Source organism: Hemitrygon akajei, chromosome 17, assembly GCF_048418815.1.
Source record: "Hemitrygon akajei chromosome 17, sHemAka1.3, whole genome shotgun sequence".
Classification (NCBI taxonomy): Eukaryota; Metazoa; Chordata; class Chondrichthyes; order Myliobatiformes; family Dasyatidae; genus Hemitrygon; species Hemitrygon akajei.
Genome location: NC_133140.1, coordinates 1606641 through 1629809, shown reverse-complemented (window position 1 = coordinate 1629809; position 23169 = coordinate 1606641). Strand labels below are relative to the sequence as shown.

At 48.9% G+C, this 23169-nt stretch overlaps 1 protein-coding gene across 1 annotated transcript in view; it reads right to left on the bottom strand.

Moving 5' to 3' along the window:
- Positions 1-23169, bottom strand: part of LOC140740438 (hydrocephalus-inducing protein-like) — a 579330-nt gene that overhangs the window by 4625 nt on the left and 551536 nt on the right. The window contains exon 69 of the mRNA XM_073069569.1: positions 20126-20350. Coding sequence (XP_072925670.1) covers positions 20126-20350 — 225 coding nt within the window. The remainder of the gene's footprint in view (positions 1-20125; positions 20351-23169) is intronic.

Here is a 23169-nt window from a genome sequence, read left to right as displayed (position 1 = left end):
CATTCCAGTCACCCACAATCTCTGTAAAAACTTTAACTTTCCCCCTGTCCTGGTGTATTTGACAGTTCTAACAGGCGAAAGGACTGTTTATCTCTTCCTTTCATAATTTTATAAACTTCTAACAGGTCTCCTCTCAGTCTTTGATAAGCCAGAGAGAACAACTCAAGTTTGTCCAACTTCTGGTAGTAGTTGCCTTCTAATCCAGCCAGCACCCTGGTAAACCATTTCTGCATCTTCAGCTGCTGCAGAAAGTACTATTCCATATGACGTAACAAAACCCAATTTCCCTCGGGATCAATAAAGTATATCTGTCTGTCTGTCTGTATCCCGTAACAATTAACAATTTGAAAGATGAAAAGGTATTTTAAAGGCATGATGAGGCAACCATGGCTGACAGGGAAGTAAAAGACAGCACAAAAGCAGAAGAGAGGGCATATAATATAGCAAAATTAGTGGGAAGTTAGGGATTTGGGAAGCTTTTAAAAAGCAGCAGAAAGCAACTGAAAAACTATAAGGAGAGAAAGGATGAAATATAAAGGTAAGCTAGCCAATGACATAGAAGGATCTCAAAAGATTTTTCAAATATATAAAGAATAATAGAGAGGCAAGAGAAGATCCCCACCACTGGAAAGTGAGGCTGTAGTGGTAGTAATGACAGACAAAAAGAAATGGCAGATGAATGTAATAAGCATTTTGCGTCAGTCTTCACTGTGGAAGACACCAGCAGTGTGCCAGAACTCCATCAGGGTGCGTGCCGAGTGTAGGTGCTATTACTAACAAGAGGCTGCTTTGGAAGCTGAAAGGTCTGAAGTTAGATTTCACCTGGACCAAATGGACTACATCCCAGGGTTCTGAAGGAGGTACATGAAGAGATTATGGAGGCATTAGTTATGATCATTGAAGGATCACTAGATTCTAGAATGGTTCTGAGGGACTGTGAAATTGCAAATGCCACTCCACTCTTTAAGAAGCGGGGAGGCAGAGGAAAGGAAGTTATAAGCCAGTTAGCTTGATATCAGAGGCTGAAAAGATGTTGAAGTCCATTATTAAGGATGAGGTTTTAGGGTTCTTGGAGGTACACCGTAAAGTAGGCCAATGTCATCATGGTTTCAAGGCCTGATAAATCCTTTTGAATTCTTTGAGGAAATAACAGGCAGGACTGACAACGGAACAACATAGAACATGGAACAGTACAGCACAATACAGGCCCTTCGGCCCACAATGTTGTGCCGACCCTCAAACACTGCCTCCCATATAACCCCCCCCCACCTTAAATTCCTCCATATACCTATCCAGTCTCTTAAACTTCACTAGTGTATCTGCCTCCACTACGGACTCAGGCAGTGCATTCTACGCACCAACTACTCTGAGTGAAAAACCTTCCTCTAATATCCCCCTTGAACTTCCCTCCCCTTACCTTATTAGGTCAGTTGTGGAGAGCGCCCTCTTCTTTGTGGTGGCGTGTTGGGGAGGAAGCATTAAGAAGAGGGACGCCTCACGTCTTAATAAGCTGGTAAGGAAGGCGGGCTCTGTCGTGGGCAAAATACTGGAGGGTTTAACATCGGTAGCTGAGCGAAGGGCGCTGAGTAGGCTACGGTCAATTATGGATAACTCTGAACATCCTCTACATAGCACCATCCAGAGACAGAGAAGCAGTTTCAGCGACAGGTTACTATCGATGCAATGCTCCTCAGACAGGATGAAGAGGTCAATACTCCCCAATGCCATTAGGCTTTACAATTCAACCGCCAGGACTTAAGAACTTTTTAAAAGCTATTATTAATGCTTTTTGAGATAGTGATTTAGATGCATATCATATTTTTTACTGAGTTAAGTATTGTATGTAATTAGTTTTGCTACAACAAGTGTATGGGACATTGGAAAAAAAAAGTTGAATTTCCCCATGGGGATGAATAAAGTATCTATCTATCTATCTATCTACCTTAAAGCCATGTCCTCTTGTATTGAGCAGTGGTGCCCTGGGGAAGAGGCGTTGGCTGTCCACTCTGTCTATTCCTCTTAATATCTTGTACACCTCTATCATGTCTCCTCTCATCCTCCTTCTCTCCAAAGAGTAAAGCCCTAGCTCCCTTAATCTCTGATCATAATCCATACTCTCTAAACCAGGCAGCATCCTGGTAAATCTCCTCTGTACCCTTTCCAATGCTTCCACATCCTTCCTATAGTGAGGTGACCAGAACTGAACACAGTACTCCAAGTGTGGCCTAACTAGAGTTTTATACAGCTGCATTATTACATTGCGTCTCTTAAACTCTATCCTCGACTTATGAAAGCTAACACCCCATAAGCTTTCCTAACTACCCTATCTACCTGTGAGGCAACTTTCAGGGATCTGTGGACATGTACCCCCAGATCCCTCTGCTCCTCCACACTCCAAGGTATCCTGCCATTTACTTTGTACTCTGCCTTGGAGTTTGTCCTTCCAAAGTGTACCACCTCACACTTCTCCGGGTTGAACTCCATCTGCCACTTCTCAGCCCACTTCTGCATCCTATCAATGTCTCTCTGCAATCTTCAACAATCCTCTACACTATCTACAACACCACCAACCTTTGTGTCGTCTGCAAACTTGCTAACCCACCCTTCTACCCCTACATCTAGGTCGTTAATAAAAATCACAAAAAGTAGAGGTCCCAGAACAGATCCTTGTGGGACACCACTAGTCACAACCCTCCAATCCGAATGTACTCCCTCCACCAAGACCCTCTGCCTTCTGCAGGCAAGCCAATTCTGAATCCACCTGGCCAAACTTCCCTGGATCCCATGCCTTCTGACTTTCTCAATAAGCCTACCGTGTGGAACCTTGTCAAATGCCTTACTGAAATCCATGTAGATCACATCCACTGCACTACCCTCATCTATATGCCTGGTCACCTCCTCAAAGAACTCTATCAGGCTTGTAGATGTTGTTTACTTGGATTTTCAGAAGACTTTGACAAGATGCCACATATGAGGCTGCTTAATAAGAGCCCATGGTACTACAGAAGATTGTCTGACTGGCAAGAGGCAAAGAGTGGAAATAAAGGGGCCTTTTCTGGTTGGTGGCAGTGACTAGTGGTGTTCCACTGGGGTCGGCATTGAGAACACTTCTGTTCACATTATATGTCAGTGGTTTCGATGATGGAGTTGATGGATTTATGGCAAAGTTTGTAGATGATACAATGATAGGTGGAGGGGCAGGTCATGTTGTGGAAGCAGGACTTGGCCAGATTCGGGGAATGGGAAAAGAAGTGGCAGAAATAATATAGTGTAGGGAAGTATTTCATCATGCACTTTGGTAGAAGGAACAAAGGTGTGTTATCTAAATGAGTAGCAAATTCAGAATGCAGAGGTGCAAAGGGACTTAGGTGTCCTTGTGCAAGATTCCCTAGAGGCGAACTTGCAGGTTGAGTCAGTAGCGAGGAAGGCAAATACAATGTTAGAATTCACTTTGAGAGGACTAGAATATAAGAGCAAGGATGTAATACTTTGGCTTCATAAGGCATTTGTCAGGTCATACTTCAGAGTACTGTGAGCAGTTTTGGGCTCTTTATCAATGAAAAGTTATGCTGAGGTTGAAGAGGGTCCAGAGGATGTTCATGAGAATGATTCTGGGAATGAAAGAATTAGCACATGAATAACTTCTGATGGCTCTGGGCCCGGAGTTTAGAAGAATGAAGGGGGATCTCATTGAAACCTTTTGAATATTGAAAAGCCTAGACAGTGGATGTGGAGAGGAGTTTTCTATAATGGAAGAGCTTAGGACCAGAGCGCACAGTTTCCATCTCCACTGGTACTGTCTGTTGTTTCCCTCTCCACTGTACTGTCTGTTGTTTCCATCTCCACTGGCACCATCTGTTGTTCCCCTCTCCACTGGTACTGTCTGTTGTTTCCCTCTCCACTGGCACTGTCTGTTGTTTCCCTCTCCACTGGCACTGTCTGTTGCTTCCCTCTCCATTGGCACTGTCTGTTGTTTCCATCTCCACTGGCACTGTCTGTTGCTTCCCTCTCCACTGGCACTGTCTGTTGTTTCCATCTCCACTGGCATTGTCTGTTGTTTCCCTCTCCACTGGTACTGTCTGTTGTTTCCCTCTCCACTGGTACTATCTGCTGTTTCCCTCTCCACTGATACTGTCTGTTGTTTCCCTCTCCACTGGCACTGTCTGCTGTTTCCATCTCCACTGGCACTGTCTGCTGTTTCACCTCTCCACTGGCACTGTCTGTTGTTACCCTCTTCACTGGCACAGTCTGTTGTTTCCCTCGCCACTGGTACTGTCTGTTGTTTCCCTCTCCACTGGCACTGTCTGTTGTTTCCATATTCACTGGTACTATCTGTTGTTTCCATCTCCACTGGCACTGTCTGTTGTTTCCCTCTCCACTGGTACTGTCTGCTGTTTCCCCTCTCCACTGGCACTGTCTGTTGTTTCCCTCTCCACTGGCACTGTCCGCTGTTTCCATATTCACTGGTACTATCTGTTGTTTCCATCTCCACTGGCACTGTCTGTTGTTTCCATCTCCACTGGTACTGTCTGTTGTTTCCCTCTCCACTGGTACTGTCTGTTGTTTCCCTCGCCACTGGTACTGTCTGTTGTTTCCATCTCCACTGGCACTGACTGTTGTTTCCATCTCCACTGGTACTGTCTGTTGTTTCCATATTCACTGGTACTATCTGTTGTTTCCATCTCCACTGGCTGTCTGTTGTTTCCATCTCCACTGGTACTGCCTGTTGTTTCCCTCTCCACTGTTGTTTCCATCTCCACTGGCACTGTCTGTTGTTTCCATCTCCACTGGTACTGCCTGTTGTTTCCCTCTCCACTGGCACTGTCTGCTGTTTCCCTCTCCACTGGTACTGTCTGCTGTTTCCCCTCTCCACTGGCACTGTCTGTTGTTTCCCTCGCCACTGGTACTGTCTGTTGTTTCCATCTCCACTGGTACTGTCTGTTGTTTCCATATTCACTGGTACTATCTGTTGTTTCCATCTCCACTGGCACTGTCTGTTGTTTCCATATTCACTGGTACTATCTGTTGTTTCCATCTCCACTGGCACTGTCTGTTGTTTCCCTCTCCACTGGTACTGTCTGCTGTTTCCCCTCTCCACTGGCACTGTCTGTTGTTTCCCTCTCCACTGGCACTGTCCGCTGTTTCCATATTCACTGGTACTATCTGTTGTTTCCATCTCCACTGGCACTGTCTGTTGTTTCCATATTCACTGGTACTATCTGTTGTTTCCATCTCCACTGGCACTGTCTGTTGTTTCCATCTCCACTGGTACTGCCTGTTGTTTCCCTCTCCACTGTTGTTTCCATCTCCACTGGCACTGTCTGTTGTTTCCATCTCCACTGGTACTGCCTGTTGTTTCCCTCTCCACTGGCACTGTCTGTTGTTTCCCTCTCCACTGGCACTGTCTGCTGTTTCCATCTCCACTGGTACTGTCTGCTGTTTCCCCTCTCCACTGGCACTGTCTGTTGTTTCCCTCGCCACTGGTACTGTCTGTTGTTTCCATCTCCACTGGTACTGTCTGTTGTTTCCATATTCACTGGTACTATCTGTTGTTTCCATCTCCACTGGCACTGTCTGTTGTTTCCATCTCCACTGGTACTGTCTGTTGTTTCCCTCTCCACTGGTACTGTCTGTTGTTTCCCTCGCCACTGGTACTGTCTGTTGTTTCCATCTCCACTGGCACTGACTGTTGTTTCCATCTCCACTGGTACTGTCTGTTGTTTCCATATTCACTGGTACTATCTGTTGTTTCCATCTCCACTGGTACTGCCTGTTGTTTCCCTCTCCACTGTTGTTTCCATCTCCACTGGCACTGTCTGTTGTTTCCATCACCACTGGTACTGCCTGTTGTTTCCCTCTCCAATGGCACTGTCTGTTGTTTCCCTCTCCACTGGCACTGTCTGCTGTTTCCCTCTCCACTGGTACTGTCTGCTGTTTCCCCTCTCCACTGGCACTGTCTGTTGTTTCCCTCGCCACTGGTACTGTCTGTTGTTTCCATCTCCACTGGTACTGTCTGTTGTTTCCATATTCACTGGTACTATCTGTTGTTTCCATCTCCACTGGCACTGTCTGTTGTTTCCATCTCCACTGGTACTGTCTGTTGTTTCCATATTCACTGGTACTATCTGTTGTTTCCATCTCCACTGGCACTGTCTGTTGTTTCCATCTCCACTGGTACTGCCTGTTGTTTCCCTCTCCACTGTTGTTTCCATCTCCACTGGCACTGTCTGTTGTTTCCATCTCCACTGGTACTGCCTGTTGTTTCCCTCTCCACTGGCACTGCCTGTTGTTTCCCTCTCCACTGGCACTGTCTGCTGTTTCCCTCTCCACTGGTACTGTCTGCTGTTTCCCCTCTCCACTGGCACTGTCTGTTGTTTCCCTCGCCACTGGTACTGTCTGTTGTTTCCATCTCCACTGGTACTGTCTGTTGTTTCCATATTCACTGGTACTATCTGTTGTTTCCATCTCCACTGGCACTGTCTGTTGTTTCCATCTCCACTGGTACTGCCTGTTGTTTCCCTCTCCACTGTTGTTTCCATCTCCACTGGCACTGTCTGTTGTTTCCATCTCCACTGGTACTGCCTGTTGTTTCCCTCTCCACTGGAACTGTCTGTTGTTTCCCTCTCCACTGGCACTGTCTGCTGCTTCCCACTCCACTGGTACTGTCTGCTGTTTCCCCTCTGCACTGGCACTGTCTGTTGTTTCCCTCACCACTGGTACTGTCTGTTGTTTCCATATTCACTGGTACTATCTGTTGTTTCCATCTCCACTGGCACTGTCTGTTGTTTCCATCTCCACTGGTACTGCCTGTTGTTTCCCTCTCCACTGGCACTGTCTGTTGTTTCCCTCTCCACTGGTACTGTCTGCTGTTTCCCTCTTCACTGGTACTGTCTACTGCTTCCCTCTCCACTGATACTGTCTGTTGTTTCCCTCTCCACTGTTGTTTCCATCTCCACTGGCACTGTCTGTTGTTTCCATCTCCACTGGTACTGCCTGTTGTTTCCCTCTCCACTGGCACTGTCTGTTGTTTCCCTCTTCACTGATACTGTCTGCTGTTTCCACTCTCCACTGGCACTGTCTGTTGCTTCCCTCTCCACTGGCACTGTCTGTTGTTTCCATCTTCACTGGTACTGTCTACTGCTTCCCTCTCCACTGATACTGTCTGTTGTTTCCCTCTCCACTGTTGTTTCCATCTCCACTGGCACTGTCTGTTGTTTCCATCTCCACTGGTACTGCCTGTTGTTTCCCTCTCCACTGGCACTGTCTGTTGTTTCACTCTTCACTGATACTGTCTGCTGTTTCCCCTCTCCACTGGCACTGTCTGTTGCTTCCCTCACCACTGGCACTGTCTGTTGTTTCCATCTCCACTGGCATTGTCTGTTGTTTCCCTCTCCACTGGTACTGTCTGCTGTTTCCCTCTTCACTGGTACTGTCTGCTGTTTCCCTCTCCACTGGTACTGCCTGTTGTTTCCCTCTCCACTGTTGTTTCCATCTCCACTGGCACTGTCTGTTGTTTCCCTCTCCACTGGTACTGTCTGTTGTTTCCCCTCTCCACCGGCACTGTCTGCTGTTTCCCTCTCCACTGGTACTGTCTGCTGTTTCCCTCTTCACTGGTACTGTCTGTTGTTTCCCTCTCCACTGTTGTTTCCATCTCCACTGGTACTGTCTGCTGTTTCCCTCGACACTGGTACTGTCTGCTGTTTCCCTCTCCACTGGTACTGTCTGCTGTTTCCCTCTCCACTGGTACTGCCTGTTGTTTCCCTCTCCACTGTTGTTTCCCCTCTCCACCGACACTGTCTGCTGTTTCCCTCTCCACTGGTACTGTCTGCTGTTTCCCTCTCCACTGGTACTGTCTGCTGTTTCCCTCTCCACTGGTAGTGCCTGTTGTTTCCCTCTCCACTGTTGTTTCCATCTCCACTGGCACTGTCTGTTGTTTCCCTCTCCACTGGCACTGTCTGTTGTTTCCCTCTCCACCGGCACTGTCTGCTGTTTCCCTCTCCACTGGTACTGCCTGTTGTTTCCCTCTCCACTGTTGTTTCCATCTCCACTGGCACTGTCTGTTGTTTCCCTCTCCACTGGCACTGTCTGTTGTTTCCCTCTCCACTGGCACTGTCTGCTGTTTCCCTCTCCACAGGTACTGTCTGCTGTTTCCCCTCTCCACCGGCACTGTCTGTTGTTTCCCTCTCCACTGGTACTGTCTGCTGTTTGCCCTCTCCACTGGCACTGTCTGTTGTTTCCCTTGCCACTGGTACTGTCTGTTGTTTCCCCTGCCACTGGTACTGTCTGTTGTTTCCCTCTCCACTGGCACTGCCTGTTGTTTCCCTCTCCACTGGTACTGCCTGTTGTTTCCCTCTCCACTGTTGTTTCCATCTCCACTGGCACTGTCTGTTGTTTCACTCTCCACTGGTACTGCCTGTTGTTTCCCTCTCCACTGTTGTTTCCATCTCCACTGGCACTGTCTGTTGTTTCCCTCTCCACTGGTACTGTCTGCTGTTTCCCTCACCACTGGTACTATCTGTTGTTTCCATCTCCACTGGCACTGTCTGTTGTTTCCATCTCCACTGGTACTGCCTGTTGTTTCCCTCTCCACTGTTGTTTCCATCTCCACTGGCACTGTCTGTTGTTTCCCTCTCCACTGGTACTGTCTGCTGTTTCCATCTCCACTGGCACTGTCTGTTGTTTCCATCTCCACTGGTACTGCCTGTTGTTTCACTCTCCACTGTTGTTTCCATCTCCACTGGCACTGTCTGTTGTTTCCCTCTCCACTGGTACTGTCTGCTGTTTCCCCTCTCCACTGGTACTGTCTGCTGTTTCCCCTCTCCACTGGCACTGTCTGTTGTTTCCCTCGACACTGGTACTGTCTGTTGTTTCCCTCGCCACTGGTACTGTCTGTTGTTTCCCTCTCCACTGGCACTGTCTGTTGTTTCCCTCTCCACTGGCACTGTCTGCTGTTTCCATCTCCACTGGCACTGTCTGCTGTTTCCCCTCTCCACTGGCACTGTCTGTTGCTTCCCTCTCCACTGGCACTGTCTGTTGCTTCCCTCTCCACTGGCACTGTCTGTTGTTTCCCTCTCCACTGGCACTGTCTGTTGTTCCCCCTCCACTGGCACTGTCTGTTGCTTCCCTCTCCACTGGCACTGTCTGTTGTTTCCCTCTCCACTGGCACTGTCTGCTGTTTCCCTCTCCACTGGTACTGTCTGCTGTTTCCCTCTCCACTGTTGTTTCCATCTCCACTGGCACTGTCTGCTGTTTCCCTCTCCACTGGCACTGTCTGCTGTTTCCCTCTCCACTGGTACTGTCTGCTGTTTCCCTCTCCACTGGTACTGTCTGTTGTTTCCCTTTCCACTGGCACAGTCTGCTGTTTCCCTCTTCACTGATACTGTCTGTTGTTTCCCTCTCCACTGGCACTGTCTGTTGTTTCCCTCTCCACTGGTACTGTCTGTTGTTTCCCTCTCCACTAGTACAGTCTGTTGTTTCCCTCTCCACTGGCACTGTCTGCTGCTTCCCTCTCCACTGGCACTGTCTGCTGTTTCCCTCTCCACTGGCACTGTCTGTTGTTTCCCTCTCCACTGGTACTGTCTGTTGTTTCCCTCTCCACTAGTACAGTCTGTTGTTTCCCTCTCCACTGGCACTGTCTGCTGTTTCCCCTTTCCACTGGCACTGTCTGCTGTTTCCATCTCCACTGGCACTGTCTGCTGTTTCCATCTCCACTGGCACAGTCTGGTGTTTCCATCTCCATTGGCACAGTCTGGTGTTTCCATCTCCACTGTCACTGTCTGTTGTTTCCCTCTCCACTGGCACTGTCTGTTGTTTCCCTCTCCACTGGCACTGTCTGCTGCTTCCCACTCCACTGGCACTGTCTGCTGTTTCCCTCTCCACTGGTACTGTCTGTTGTTTCCCTCTCCACTGGTACTGTCTGTTGTTTCCCTCTCCACTAGTACAGTCTGTTGTTTCCCTCTCCACTGGCACTGTCTGCTGTTTCCATCTCCACTGGCACAGTCTGGTGTTTCCATCTCCACTGTCACTGTCTGTTGCTTCCCTCTCCACTGGCAATGTTTGTTGTTTCCCTCTCCACTGGCACTGTCTGTTGTTTCCCTCTCCACTGGCACTGTCTGCTGTTTCCCTCTCCACTGGCACTGTCTGCTGTTTCCCTCTCCACTGGTACTGTCTTCTGTTTCCCTCTCCACTGGTACTGTCTGTTGTTTCCCTTTCCACTGGCACAGTCTGCTGTTTCCCTCTTCACTGATACTGTCTGTTGTTTCCCTCTCCACTGGCACTGTCTGTTGTTTCCCTCTCCACTGGCACTGTCTGCTGCTTCCCTCTCCACTGGCACTGTCTGCTGTTTCCCTCCCCACTGATACTGTCTGTTGTTTCCCTCTCCACTGGTACTGTCTGTTGTTTCCCTCTCCACTAGTACAGTCTGTTGTTTCCCTCTCCACTGGCACTGTCTGCTGTTTCCCCTTTCCACTGGCACTGTCTGCTGTTTCCCTCTCCACTGGCACTGTCTGTTGCTTCCCTCTCCACTGGCACTGTCTGTTGTTTACCTCTCCACTGGCACTGTCTGTTGTTCCCCCTCCACTGGCACTGTCTGTTGCTTCCCTCTCCACTGGCACTGTCTGTTGTTTCCCTCTCCACTGGCACTGTCTGCTGTTTCCCTCTCCACTGGTACTGTCTGCTGTTTCCCTCTCCACTGGTACTGTCTGCTGTTTCCCTCTCCACTGTTGTTTCCATCTCCACTGGCACTGTCTGTTGTTTCCCTCTCCACTGGTACTGTCTGCTGTTTCCATCTCCACTGGCACTGTCTGTTGTTTCCATCTCCACTGGTACTGCCTGTTGTTTCACTCTCCACTGTTGTTTCCATCTCCACTGGCACTGTCTGTTGTTTCCCTCTCCACTGGTACTGTCTGCTGTTTCCCCTCTCCACTGGTACTGTCTGCTGTTTCCCCTCTCCACTGGCACTGTCTGTTGTTTCCCTCGACACTGGTACTGTCTGTTGTTTCCCTCGCCACTGGTACTGTCTGTTGTTTCCCTCTCCACTGGCACTGTCTGTTGTTTCCCTCTCCACTGGCACTGTCTGCTGTTTCCATCTCCACTGGCACTGTCTGCTGTTTCCCCTCTCCACTGGCACTGTCTGTTGTTTCCATCTCCACTGGTACTGTCTGTTGTTTCCCTCTCCACTGGTACTGTCTGTTGTTTCCCTTTCCACTGGCACAGTCTGCTGTTTCCCTCTTCACTGATACTGTCTGTTGTTTCCCTCTCCACTGGCACTGTCTGTTGCTTCCCTCTCCACTGGCACTGTCTGTTGTTTCCATCTCCACTGGCACTGTCTGTTGTTTCCATCTCCACTGGCACTGTCTGTTGCTTCCCTCTCCACTGGCACTGTCTGTTGCTTCCCTCTCCACTGGCACTGTCTGTTGCTTCCCTCTCCACTGGCACTGTCTGTTGTTTCCCTCTCCACTGGCACTGTCTGTTGTTCCCCCTCCACTGGCACTGTCTGTTGCTTCCCTCTCCACTGGCACTGTCTGTTGTTTCCCTCTCCACTGGCACTGTCTGCTGTTTCCCTCTCCACTGGTACTGTCTGCTGTTTCCCTCTCCACTGTTGTTTCCATCTCCACTGGCACTGTCTGCTGTTTCCCTCTCCACTGGCACTGTCTGCTGCTTCCCTCTCCACTGGCACTGTCTGCTGTTTCCCTCTCCACTGGTACTGTCTGTTGTTTCCCTCTCCACTGGTACTGTCTGTTGTTTCCCTCTCCACTAGTACAGTCTGTTGTTTCCCTCTCCACTGGCACTGTCTGCTGCTTCCCTCTCCACTGGCACTGTCTGCTGTTTCCCTCTCCACTGGCACTGTCTGTTGTTTCCCTCTCCACTGGTACTGTCTGTTGTTTCCCTCTCCACTAGTACAGTCTGTTGTTTCCCTCTCCACTGGCACTGTCTGCTGTTTCCCCTTTCCACTGGCACTGTCTGCTGTTTCCATCTCCACTGGCACTGTCTGCTGTTTCCATCTCCACTGGCACAGTCTGGTGTTTCCATCTCCATTGGCACAGTCTGGTGTTTCCATCTCCACTGTCACTGTCTGTTGTTTCCCTCTCCACTGGCACTGTCTGTTGTTTCCCTCTCCACTGGCACTGTCTGCTGTTTCCCTCTCCACTGGTACTGTCTGCTGTTTCCCTCTCCACTGGTACTGTCTGTTGTTTCCCTTTCCACTGGCACAGTCTGCTGTTTCCCTCTTCACTGATACTGTCTGTTGTTTCCCTCTCCACTGGCACTGTCTGTTGTTTCCCTCTCCACTGGTACTGTCTGTTGTTTCCCTCTCCACTAGTACAGTCTGTTGTTTCCCTCTCCACTGGCACTGTCTGCTGCTTCCCTCTCCACTGGCACTGTCTGCTGTTTCCCTCTCCACTGGCACTGTCTGTTGTTTCCCTCTCCACTGGTACTGTCTGTTGTTTCCCTCTCCACTAGTACAGTCTGTTGTTTCCCTCTCCACTGGCACTGTCTGCTGTTTCCCCTTTCCACTGGCACTGTCTGCTGTTTCCATCTCCACTGGCACTGTCTGCTGTTTCCATCTCCACTGGCACAGTCTGGTGTTTCCATCTCCATTGGCACAGTCTGGTGTTTCCATCTCCACTGTCACTGTCTGTTGTTTCCCTCTCCACTGGCACTGTCTGTTGTTTCCCTCTCCACTGGCACTGTCTGCTGCTTCCCACTCCACTGGCACTGTCTGCTGTTTCCCTCTCCACTGGTACTGTCTGTTGTTTCCCTCTCCACTGGTACTGTCTGTTGTTTCCCTCTCCACTGGTACTGTCTGTTGTTTCCCTCTCCACTAGTACAGTCTGTTGTTTCCCTCTCCACTGGCACTGTCTGCTGTTTCCATCTCCACTGGCACAGTCTGGTGTTTCCATCTCCACTGTCACTGTCTGTTGCTTCCCTCTCCACTGGCAATGTTTGTTGTTTCCCTCTCCACTGGCACTGTCTGTTGTTTCCCTCTCCACTGGCACTGTCTGCTGTTTCCCTCTCCACTGGCACTGTCTGCTGTTTCCCTCTCCACTGGTACTGTCTTCTGTTTCCCTCTCCACTGGTACTGTCTGTTGTTTCCCTTTCCACTGGCACAGTCTGCTGTTTCCCTCTTCACTGATACTGTCTGTTGTTTCCCTCTCCACTGGCACTGTCTGTTGTTTCCCTCTCCACTGGCACTGTCTGCTGCTTCCCTCTCCACTGGCACTGTCTGCTGTTTCCCTCCCCACTGATACTGTCTGTTGTTTCCCTCTCCACTGGTACTGTCTGTTGTTTCCCTCTCCACTAGTACAGTCTGTTGTTTCCCTCTCCACTGGCACTGTCTGCTGTTTCCCCTTTCCACTGGCACTGTCTGCTGTTTCCCTCTCCACTGGCACTGTCTGTTGCTTCCCTCTCCACTGGCACTGTCTGTTGTTTACCTCTCCACTGGCACTGTCTGTTGTTCCCCCTCCACTGGCACTGTCTGTTGCTTCCCTCTCCACTGGCACTGTCTGTTGTTTCCCTCTCCACTGGCACTGTCTGCTGTTTCCCTCTCCACTGGTACTGTCTGCTGTTTCCCTCTCCACTGGTACTGTCTGCTGTTTCCCTCTCCACTGTTGTTTCCATCTCCACTGGCACTGTCTGTTGTTTCCCTCTCCACTGGTACTGTCTGCTGTTTCCATCTCCACTGGCACTGTCTGTTGTTTCCATCTCCACTGGTACTGCCTGTTGTTTCACTCTCCACTGTTGTTTCCATCTCCACTGGCACTGTCTGTTGTTTCCCTCTCCACTGGTACTGTCTGCTGTTTCCCCTCTCCACTGGTACTGTCTGCTGTTTCCCCTCTCCACTGGCACTGTCTGTTGTTTCCCTCGACACTGGTACTGTCTGTTGTTTCCCTCGCCACTGGTACTGTCTGTTGTTTCCCTCTCCACTGGCACTGTCTGTTGTTTCCCTCTCCACTGGCACTGTCTGCTGTTTCCATCTCCACTGGCACTGTCTGCTGTTTCCCCTCTCCACTGGCACTGTCTGTTGTTTCCATCTCCACTGGTACTGTCTGTTGTTTCCCTCTCCACTGGTACTGTCTGTTGTTTCCCTTTCCACTGGCACAGTCTGCTGTTTCCCTCTTCACTGATACTGTCTGTTGTTTCCCTCTCCACTGGCACTGTCTGTTGCTTCCCTCTCCACTGGCACTGTCTGTTGTTTCCATCTCCACTGGCACTGTCTGTTGTTTCCATCTCCACTGGCACTGTCTGTTGCTTCCCTCTCCACTGGCACTGTCTGTTGCTTCCCTCTCCACTGGCACTGTCTGTTGCTTCCCTCTCCACTGGCACTGTCTGTTGTTTCCCTCTCCACTGGCACTGTCTGTTGTTCCCCCTCCACTGGCACTGTCTGTTGCTTCCCTCTCCACTGGCACTGTCTGTTGTTTCCCTCTCCACTGGCACTGTCTGTTGTTTCCATCTCCACTGGCACTGTCTGTTGCTTCCCTCTCCACTGGCACTGTCTGTTGCTTCCCTCTCCACTGGCACTGTCTGTTGCTTCCCTCTCCACTGGCACTGTCTGTTGTTTCCCTCTCCACTGGCACTGTCTGTTGTTCCCCCTCCACTGGCACTGTCTGTTGCTTCCCTCTCCACTGGCACTGTCTGTTGTTTCCCTCTCCACTGGCACTGTCTGCTGTTTCCCTCTCCACTGGTACTGTCTGCTGTTTCCCTCTCCACTGTTGTTTCCATCTCCACTGGCACTGTCTGCTGTTTCCCTCTCCACTGGCACTGTCTGCTGCTTCCCTCTCCACTGGCACTGTCTGCTGTTTCCCTCTCCACTGGTACTGTCTGTTGTTTCCCTCTCCACTGGTACTGTCTGTTGTTTCCCTCTCCACTAGTACAGTCTGTTGTTTCCCTCTCCACTGGCACTGTCTGCTGCTTCCCTCTCCACTGGCACTGTCTGCTGTTTCCCTCTCCACTGGCACTGTCTGTTGTTTCCCTCTCCACTGGTACTGTCTGTTGTTTCCCTCTCCACTAGTACAGTCTGTTGTTTCCCTCTCCACTGGCACTGTCTGCTGTTTCCCCTTTCCACTGGCACTGTCTGCTGTTTCCATCTCCACTGGCACTGTCTGCTGTTTCCATCTCCACTGGCACAGTCTGGTGTTTCCATCTCCATTGGCACAGTCTGGTGTTTCCATCTCCACTGTCACTGTCTGTTGTTTCCCTCTCCACTGGCACTGTCTGTTGTTTCCCTCTCCACTGGCACTGTCTGCTGCTTCCCACTCCACTGGCACTGTCTGCTGTTTCCCTCTCCACTGGTACTGTCTGTTGTTTCCCTCTCCACTGGTACTGTCTGTTGTTTCCCTCTCCACTAGTACAGTCTGTTGTTTCCCTCTCCACTGGCACTGTCTGCTGTTTCCATCTCCACTGGCACAGTCTGGTGTTTCCATCTCCACTGTCACTGTCTGTTGCTTCCCTCTCCACTGGCAATGTTTGTTGTTTCCCTCTCCACTGGCACTGTCTGTTGTTTCCCTCTCCACTGGCACTGTCTGCTGTTTCCCTCTCCACTGGCACTGTCTGCTGTTTCCATATCCACTGGCACTGTCTGTTGTTTCCCTCTCCACTGGCACTGTCTGCTGTTTCCCTCTCCACTGGTACTGTCTGCTGTTTCCCTCTCCACTGGTACTGTCTGCTGTTTCCCTCTCCACTGGTACTGTCTGTTGTTTCCCTCTCCACTGGCACTGTCTGCTGTTTCCCTCTCCACTGGCACTGTCTGCTGTTTCCCTCTCCACTGGTACTGTCTTCTGTTTCCCTCTCCACTGGTACTGTCTGTTGTTTCCCTTTCCACTGGCACAGTCTGCTGTTTCCCTCTTCACTGATACTGTCTGTTGTTTCCCTCTCCACTGGCACTGTCTGTTGTTTCCCTCTCCACTGGCACTGTCTGCTGCTTCCCTCTCCACTGGCACTGTCTGCTGTTTCCCTCCCCACTGATACTGTCTGTTGTTTCCCTCTCCACTGGTACTGTCTGTTGTTTCCCTCTCCACTGGCACTGTCTGCTGTTTCCCCTTTCCACTGGCACTGTCTGCTGTTTCCCTCTCCACTGGCACTGTCTGTTGCTTCCCTCTCCACTGGCACTGTCTGTTGTTTACCTCTCCACTGGCACTGTCTGTTGTCCCCCCTCCACTGGCACTGTCTGTTGCTTCCCTCTCCACTGGCACTGTCTGTTGTTTCCCTCTCCACTGGCACTGTCTGCTGTTTCCCTCTCCACTGGTACTGTCTGCTGTTTCCCTCTCCACTGGTACTGTCTGTTGTTTCCCTCTCCACTGGCACTGTCTGCTGTTTCCCTCTCCACTGGCACTGTCTGCTGTTTCCCTCTCCACTGGCACTGTCTGCTGTTTCCCTCTCCACTGGTACTGTCTGTTGTTTCCCTCTCCACTAGTACAGTCTGTTGTTTCCCTCTCCACTGGCACTGTCTGCTGTTTCCCCTTTCCACTGGCACTGTCTGCTGTTCCCATCTCCACTGGCACTGTCTGCTGTTTCCATCTCCACTGGCACAGTCTGCTGTTTCCATCTCCACTGGCACTGTCTGCTGTTTCCATCTCCACTGTCACTGTCTGTTGTTTCCCTCTCCACTGGCACTGTCTGTTGTTTCCCTCTCCACTGGCACTGTCTGCTGCTTCCCTCTCCACTGGCACTGTCTGCTGTTTCCCTCTCCACTGGTACTGTCTGTTGTTTCCCTCTCCACTGGTACTGTCTGTTGTTTCCCTCTCCACTAGTACAGTCTGTTGTTTCCCTCTCCACTGGCACTGTCTGCTGTTTCCCTCTCCACTGGCACTGTCTGCTGTTTCCCTCTCCACTGGTACTGTCTGTTGTTTCCCTTTCCACTGGCACAGTCTGCTGTTTCCCTCTTCACTGATACTGTCTGTTGTTTCCCTCTCCACTGGCACTGTCTGTTGTTTCCCTCTCCACTGGCACTGTCTGCTGCTTCCCTCTCCACTGGCACTGTCTGCTGTTTCCCTCTCCACTGATACTGTCTGTTGTTTCCCTCTCCACTGGTACTGTCTGTTGTTTCCCTCTCCACTAGTACAGTCTGTTGTTTCCCTCTCCACTGGCACTGTCTGCTGTTTCCCCTTTCCACTGGCACTGTCTGCTGTTTCCATCTCCACTGGCACTGTCTGCTGTTTCCATCTCCACTGGCACAGTCTGGTGTTTCCATCTCCACTGGCACAGTCTGGTGTTTCCATCTCCACTGTCACTGTCTGTTGTTTCCCTCTCCACTGGCACTGTCTGTTGTTTCCCTCTCCACTGGCACTGTCTGCTGCTTCCCTCTCCACTGGCACTGTCTGCTGTTTCCCTCTCCACTGGTACTGTCTGCTGTTTCCCTCTCCACTGGTACTGTCTGTTGTTTCCCTCTCCACTGGTACTGTCTGTTGTTTCCCTCTCCACTAGTACAGTCTGTTGTTTCCCTCTCCACTGGCACTGTCTGCTGTTTCCCCTTTCCACTGGCACTGTCTGCTGTTTCCATCTCCACTGGCACAGTCTGGTGTTTCCATCTCCACTGTCACTGTCTGTTGCTTCCCTCTCCACTGGCACTGTCTGCTGTTTCCCCTTTCCACTGGCACTGTCTGCTGTTTCCATCTCCACTGGCACTGTCTGCTGTTTCCATCTCCACTGGCACAGTCTGGTGTTTCCATCTCCACTGTCACTGTCTGTTGCTTCCCTCTCCACTGGCAATGTTTGTTGTTTTCATCTCCACTGGCATTGTCTGTTGTTTCCCTCTCCACTGGCACTGTCTGTTGTTTCCCTCTCCACTGGCACTGTCTGCTGTTTCCCTCTCCACTGGCACTGTCTGCTGTTTCCATATCCACTGGCACTGTCCGTTGTTTCCATCTCCACTGGCACAGTCTGCTGTTCCCCTCTCCACTGGCACTGTCTGTTGTTTCCCTCTCCACTGGCACTCTGTTGTTTCCATCTCCACTGGCACAGTCTGCTGTTCCCCTCTCCACTGGTACTGTCTGTTGCTTCCCTCTCAACTGGCACTGTCTGTTGTTTCCATCTCCACTGGCACTGTCTGTTGTTTCCCTCTCCACTGGTACTGTCTGTTGAGTGTTTCCAGCATTTTTGGTTCTGATTTCTCCAAGAGACTTCCTAACCATGTCTTTGATTTGGGCAATATCCTGCCTCAGTTAGCAGTCACGGAGAGATATGGAGAGAAATGGAGAGCAGCCCTTCATCCCGTTGAGTCTTTGCTTTGATTGGATTAATCCTACACTAATCCAATTTTATTCTCCCTACATTCCCAAGAGCTCCTTACCCCCAACCCCCAGGTTCACACACCACCTGCACACTAGGTGCAATTCACAGGGGCCAATTAACATGTCTTTGGGAAGTGTGATAACTACATGTAGAAGATAGAAACTCCACACAGAGAGTGCAAAGGTCAGGATTGAACCCAAATGTCCAGTATGCTTGGCCACTCTGTGTCCTGTTTTTCTTCTCAAATCAAGGTCACAGAGAAATTTCATGGATGACTAGGTAATTTCATCTCGGAGCTGATCCGTACTGATGGGTAAACAGTGTACTGATGCAGCATACTCGGCTTTTGGTTGGCAGTCTATGGCCCTGACTCACCAGCTAGATCCCACTCCCCACTCCCTGGCCTCACTCCCAGAAAGCTAACTCCATCACATCCTAGTTTTACCATCTATTAAAAACTGTCAAGGGCTTATTGAAAATATTTAAAAATATTCAATGAAATTAATAAAATTAATCATTCTTGGAAAACTGACAAAATTAAAGATGCTGAGCATCAAATAAAAATAACCAAAGGTCAACAAAACTCTTAAAGTAATATTTAATTAATCAGTTCAAGTGGAGGAATTGACTTGAAACATACCAGCTTCCCTCACCGATGCTCCTCCTGCCTGAAGTGCAGGTGGTCTCTGGAGCTGTTCCCGGTCTCCCTGTGAGGGTTTAGCGTACACATGTGGTGTCCAGGCAGAAGGGTAGTGACCAGGGACCATAAAAAGACCAGGACTTAAGATGATGGGAGATTTCCATGATGGGGATGGACAGCCACACTGTACCTTTGCATTATGGAGGGGTTGTCTGAACAGAAGAGTGTCCATATTATGGCAAGGGTTGTCAGAGATACCAAGGGATGCAGGAACATAGTTTCCTGAAAGTGGCAACATGGGTGGGCAGGGTGGTGAAGAAGGTATCTGGCACACTTGGCGTTAGTGGTCTGGGTGCTGAGGTGTCGTATTAAACATGTTGGAGTACTGCATGCGGTTGTCGTTGCCCTGCTATAGAGAACTAGAAAGGTTTAACAAGGATGTTACAGGGACTGAGACTTAGTTTATAGGCTAGGATCTTTTCTCCCTGGACTGTTGGAGGTTGAGGATTGACCTTGTACAAGTTTGGGGGGTGGAAGGCCAGAGTAGGAAAATCCAAAACTAGAGCGCACAGGTTTAAAGGGAAAGGGCAGAGACTTAAAGGGGACCTGAGGTGTGAAGTTTTCACACAGACGGTGGTGGGTATATAGAATGAGCACCCAGAGAAAGTCTTGGAGGTGGGTACAGTTACAATACTCAGAAGAAATTTGGACAGGTACTGTGCATGGATCGGAAAAGTTTAAAGAGAAATGGGCCATTTAGGTCTAATTTAGGTAGTCAGCACAGATGAGTTGGGCTGAAGTTGACTCCACACCTCCCTCAGCAGTCAGCTTGAATCCCATGTCCAGTCTCTGAAGCATATTCTGAATCCATGCCCTTCTGTCTCAGAAATCACAACGGAAGTGCCAAATACTAGACAGCAAAGGTGAGAGGGAAAGACTTAAAGGTGATTTGTGAGGCCGATTTCTTTAACGCAGAAAACGATGGGTATCTGGAACATGTTTCCTAGGGAGGTGGTGGAAGCTGATCAGACCAAAATGGTTAGGAGGCATTTAGAGAGGAATATGAATGGAGGGATACGAACCACGTGGAGGCAGATGGAATTAGTTTGTACTGGCATGAAGATTGGTGGGCCAACAAGCCTGTTCCTGTGCTTTATCCTTCATTGTTCTACTGCTACTTCCAAGCCACAGTTGATTCATCCTAATGACCCTCCCATGTCTGACATACCGCAAACATGCTGACTGGCGTGTAGCCTTTACCTTGCAATGGTACTCAAGCTTCTGACGGGAGAGGTTGATAAACTTGGCGCCAAGGACCTGGCAACTGCCAAGGGTGGTACGGAAGTACACAGGCCTCTCGTGCCCAGCGGGCCCCGCTCTCAACACCAGTTCATACTGGAAGGTTCCCAGCTCATTGTTGTTCAATGTGAGGCGGCCACTGCTTTCACCCTCTCTCAGGGGCTGGTATTCAAAGGTCAGTACACCCTGTAAACAAAAACAGAGCACAGTATAACATAATGAGGGAAAACATGGCAACCAATCATCGGAAAGGTCATCCTGGGTTCAGGGTCAAACAAAATGTTAAAACAAAGAAAGGGTGCAGAAGTTGAAAATCTAAAATAAAAACAAAAAATGCTAGAAACGCTCAGGAAACAAAGTTATAAGATTGAAGACCCTTTATCGGATCTGGGAAGGGGTCAAAAAAAGAAGCAGGGAGGGTGGGGAAGAGGGATGTTTCCACTGGTGTAATGCCAGGGTGATCCTGGGGACAAGGTGAAAACAATGATGTCTGGTCAGTAAGTGAACGAGAGCTGTCAGAGAGTGAGAACACGGACAAAAGTATAAGAAGTTGTGAAATGCAGAGCAGAAACAAAGAATAAAAATAAAAATAGTAGACCAACACTTGACCCGCTAGAGAAAGAACAAAACACAAATCATGCAAACCATTGAAGCGAACAAGAGCATTCTGATTCAAAATTGAGTCCTCAGATCCAAACTGTAGAGTAGCCAGGAGCAGGCCCAAGGCCTCACTTATCAGTTCATCATGTTAGCGAGCATAGAGCACGGCAGCTGGAGCAGTCTTCCCAGCCTCAGCGCCGTGGAGATAGCCATCGCTAAGAACGAGTGAAATTGGGTTTGCTTGTGATGGCAAGAAACTGTAGAGTTGAGGAGCCAGCTCAGCACATCATGGACATCATGTAGTCTTTTAACATCTCTGGACTACTTTTAATGTGCCCATGGTCTGTTTTTTTTTAATCAATGATGCTATTGTTTGCACTGTTGTAACTATATGTTGTAAATATGTGGTTTTGTGAAGGTCTTGTAGCTTTAGTTTTTGGTCTTGTTTTTGTCTGGTGGGTTTGGAGCTCCTTTCCGGGGAATGCGCTAAGACAGTAGCGCGATATTAATACGCAGCAGCCTCTCCGGACTCTGGATTGGGGTTTGCCAAACGTTATGTGGATTTTCTGGTGTAGTCTGTTTTGTCATGTGCTTTTGTGATATCATTCTGGAGGAACGTTGTCTCATTTTTTAACTGCATTGCATTTGTGGTTTCTAAATGACAATAAACTGAATCTGAATCTCTGTGGACTCTGTCTATACTTCTCACTGTCTCTCTTTAGCGTCCAACATCATTAAAGACCTCAGCAATCCCGGATATTCTCTTTTCCCCTCTCTCATCTCATAGACGATAAAAAAAGCCTGAAAGCACATATCACCAGACACAAGGACAGCTTCTACTGCACTGTTATTAGGATATTGAACTGGCCTCTAGTACAATAAGATGCTCCACAATCTACCTCGTTATGACCTTATTGTTTACTTGCACTGCATTTTCTCTGCAGCTGTATTCTGCATTCAGTTATTGTTTTACCTTGTACTACCTCGTAGCATTATGTAATAGTTTGATCTGCAGAAATGGTATGCAAGACAAGGATTAGATTATACTTCCATATGTGACGTCAATAACCCAATTCTATTTCCAATCACTGACCTACATTCCCACAGAGCTCCCTGTAATTTATAGAAATATGACAACACAAATCCTCCCTTAAATTTTATAGAACATTTTTCAAAACAGTTATAAAAATAATAGAAAATTGTTTTGTGGTATTATTAATAACTGGATATAGAAATTATTCCATTAGTTAAATTATGGGTGGTAGAATGAATATTTGAAGCCAAGGATGTCTACCAACTTGAGCATTCCTTTTTTTCTCTTCTACCTCCTGGGAATAAACACAGGAACTTGAAAGCCTGGACAGCCAGACAGAAGAACAGTTTCCACCCCAGTGCTCTCAGGCTCCTGAACCAATCACCTCTTTCACATCGCCATCTGGTAGTGTTTTCATGTTCTCGGGCTCTTAACTCTCCGAACATAGAACATACAGCACATTCCAGTCCCTTCGGCCCACAAAGTTGTGCCAACCATGTAACTTACTCTAGAAACTGCATAGCCCTCGATTTTTATGAACATAACAAATAGGAGCAGGAGTTGGCCATCTGGCCCATCGAGCCTGCTCCACCATTCAATATGATCATGGCTGATCTGACCATGGACTCATCTCCACCTACCTGCCTTTTCCCAATAACCCTGAATTCTCCTACTATGCAACAATCTATCTAACCTTGTCTTAAATATATTTACTGAGGTAGCCTCCACTGCTTCATTGGGCAGAGAATTCCACAGATTCAGCACTCTCTGGGAAAAACAGTTCCTCCTCATCTCTGTCCTAAAACTACTCCCCTGAATCTTGAGGTTATGTCCCTTTGTTCTAGTCTCACCTACTAGAGGATACAACTTTCTTGTCTCTATCTTATCCATTCCTTCCATTATTTTATATGCTTCAATAAGATCTCCTCTCATTCTTCTGAATTCCAGTGAGTACAGTCCCAGGCGACTCCATTTCTCCTTATAGTCTAACACCCTCATCTCTGGAATCAACCTGGTGAGCTTCCTCTGTACTGTCTCCAAAGCCAGTATATCCTTCCTCAAGCAAGAGACCAGAACTGCACGCAGTACTCCAGGTGCGGCCTCACCAGTACCCTGTGCAGTTGCAGCATAACCTCCCTGATCTTAAATTCAATCCCTCTAGTAATGAAGGCCTTCTTGATAGCCTGCTCCACCTGCAAACCAACCTTTTGTGATTCATGAACAAGCTCTCCTAAGTCCCTCTGTACAGCAGCATGCTGCAGTCTTTTACCATTTGAATCATAATCTGCTTTCATGTATCCTTCCAAAGTGGATGACCTCACATGTACTAACATCGTACTCCATATGCCAGAGCCTTGCCCACTCACTTAAC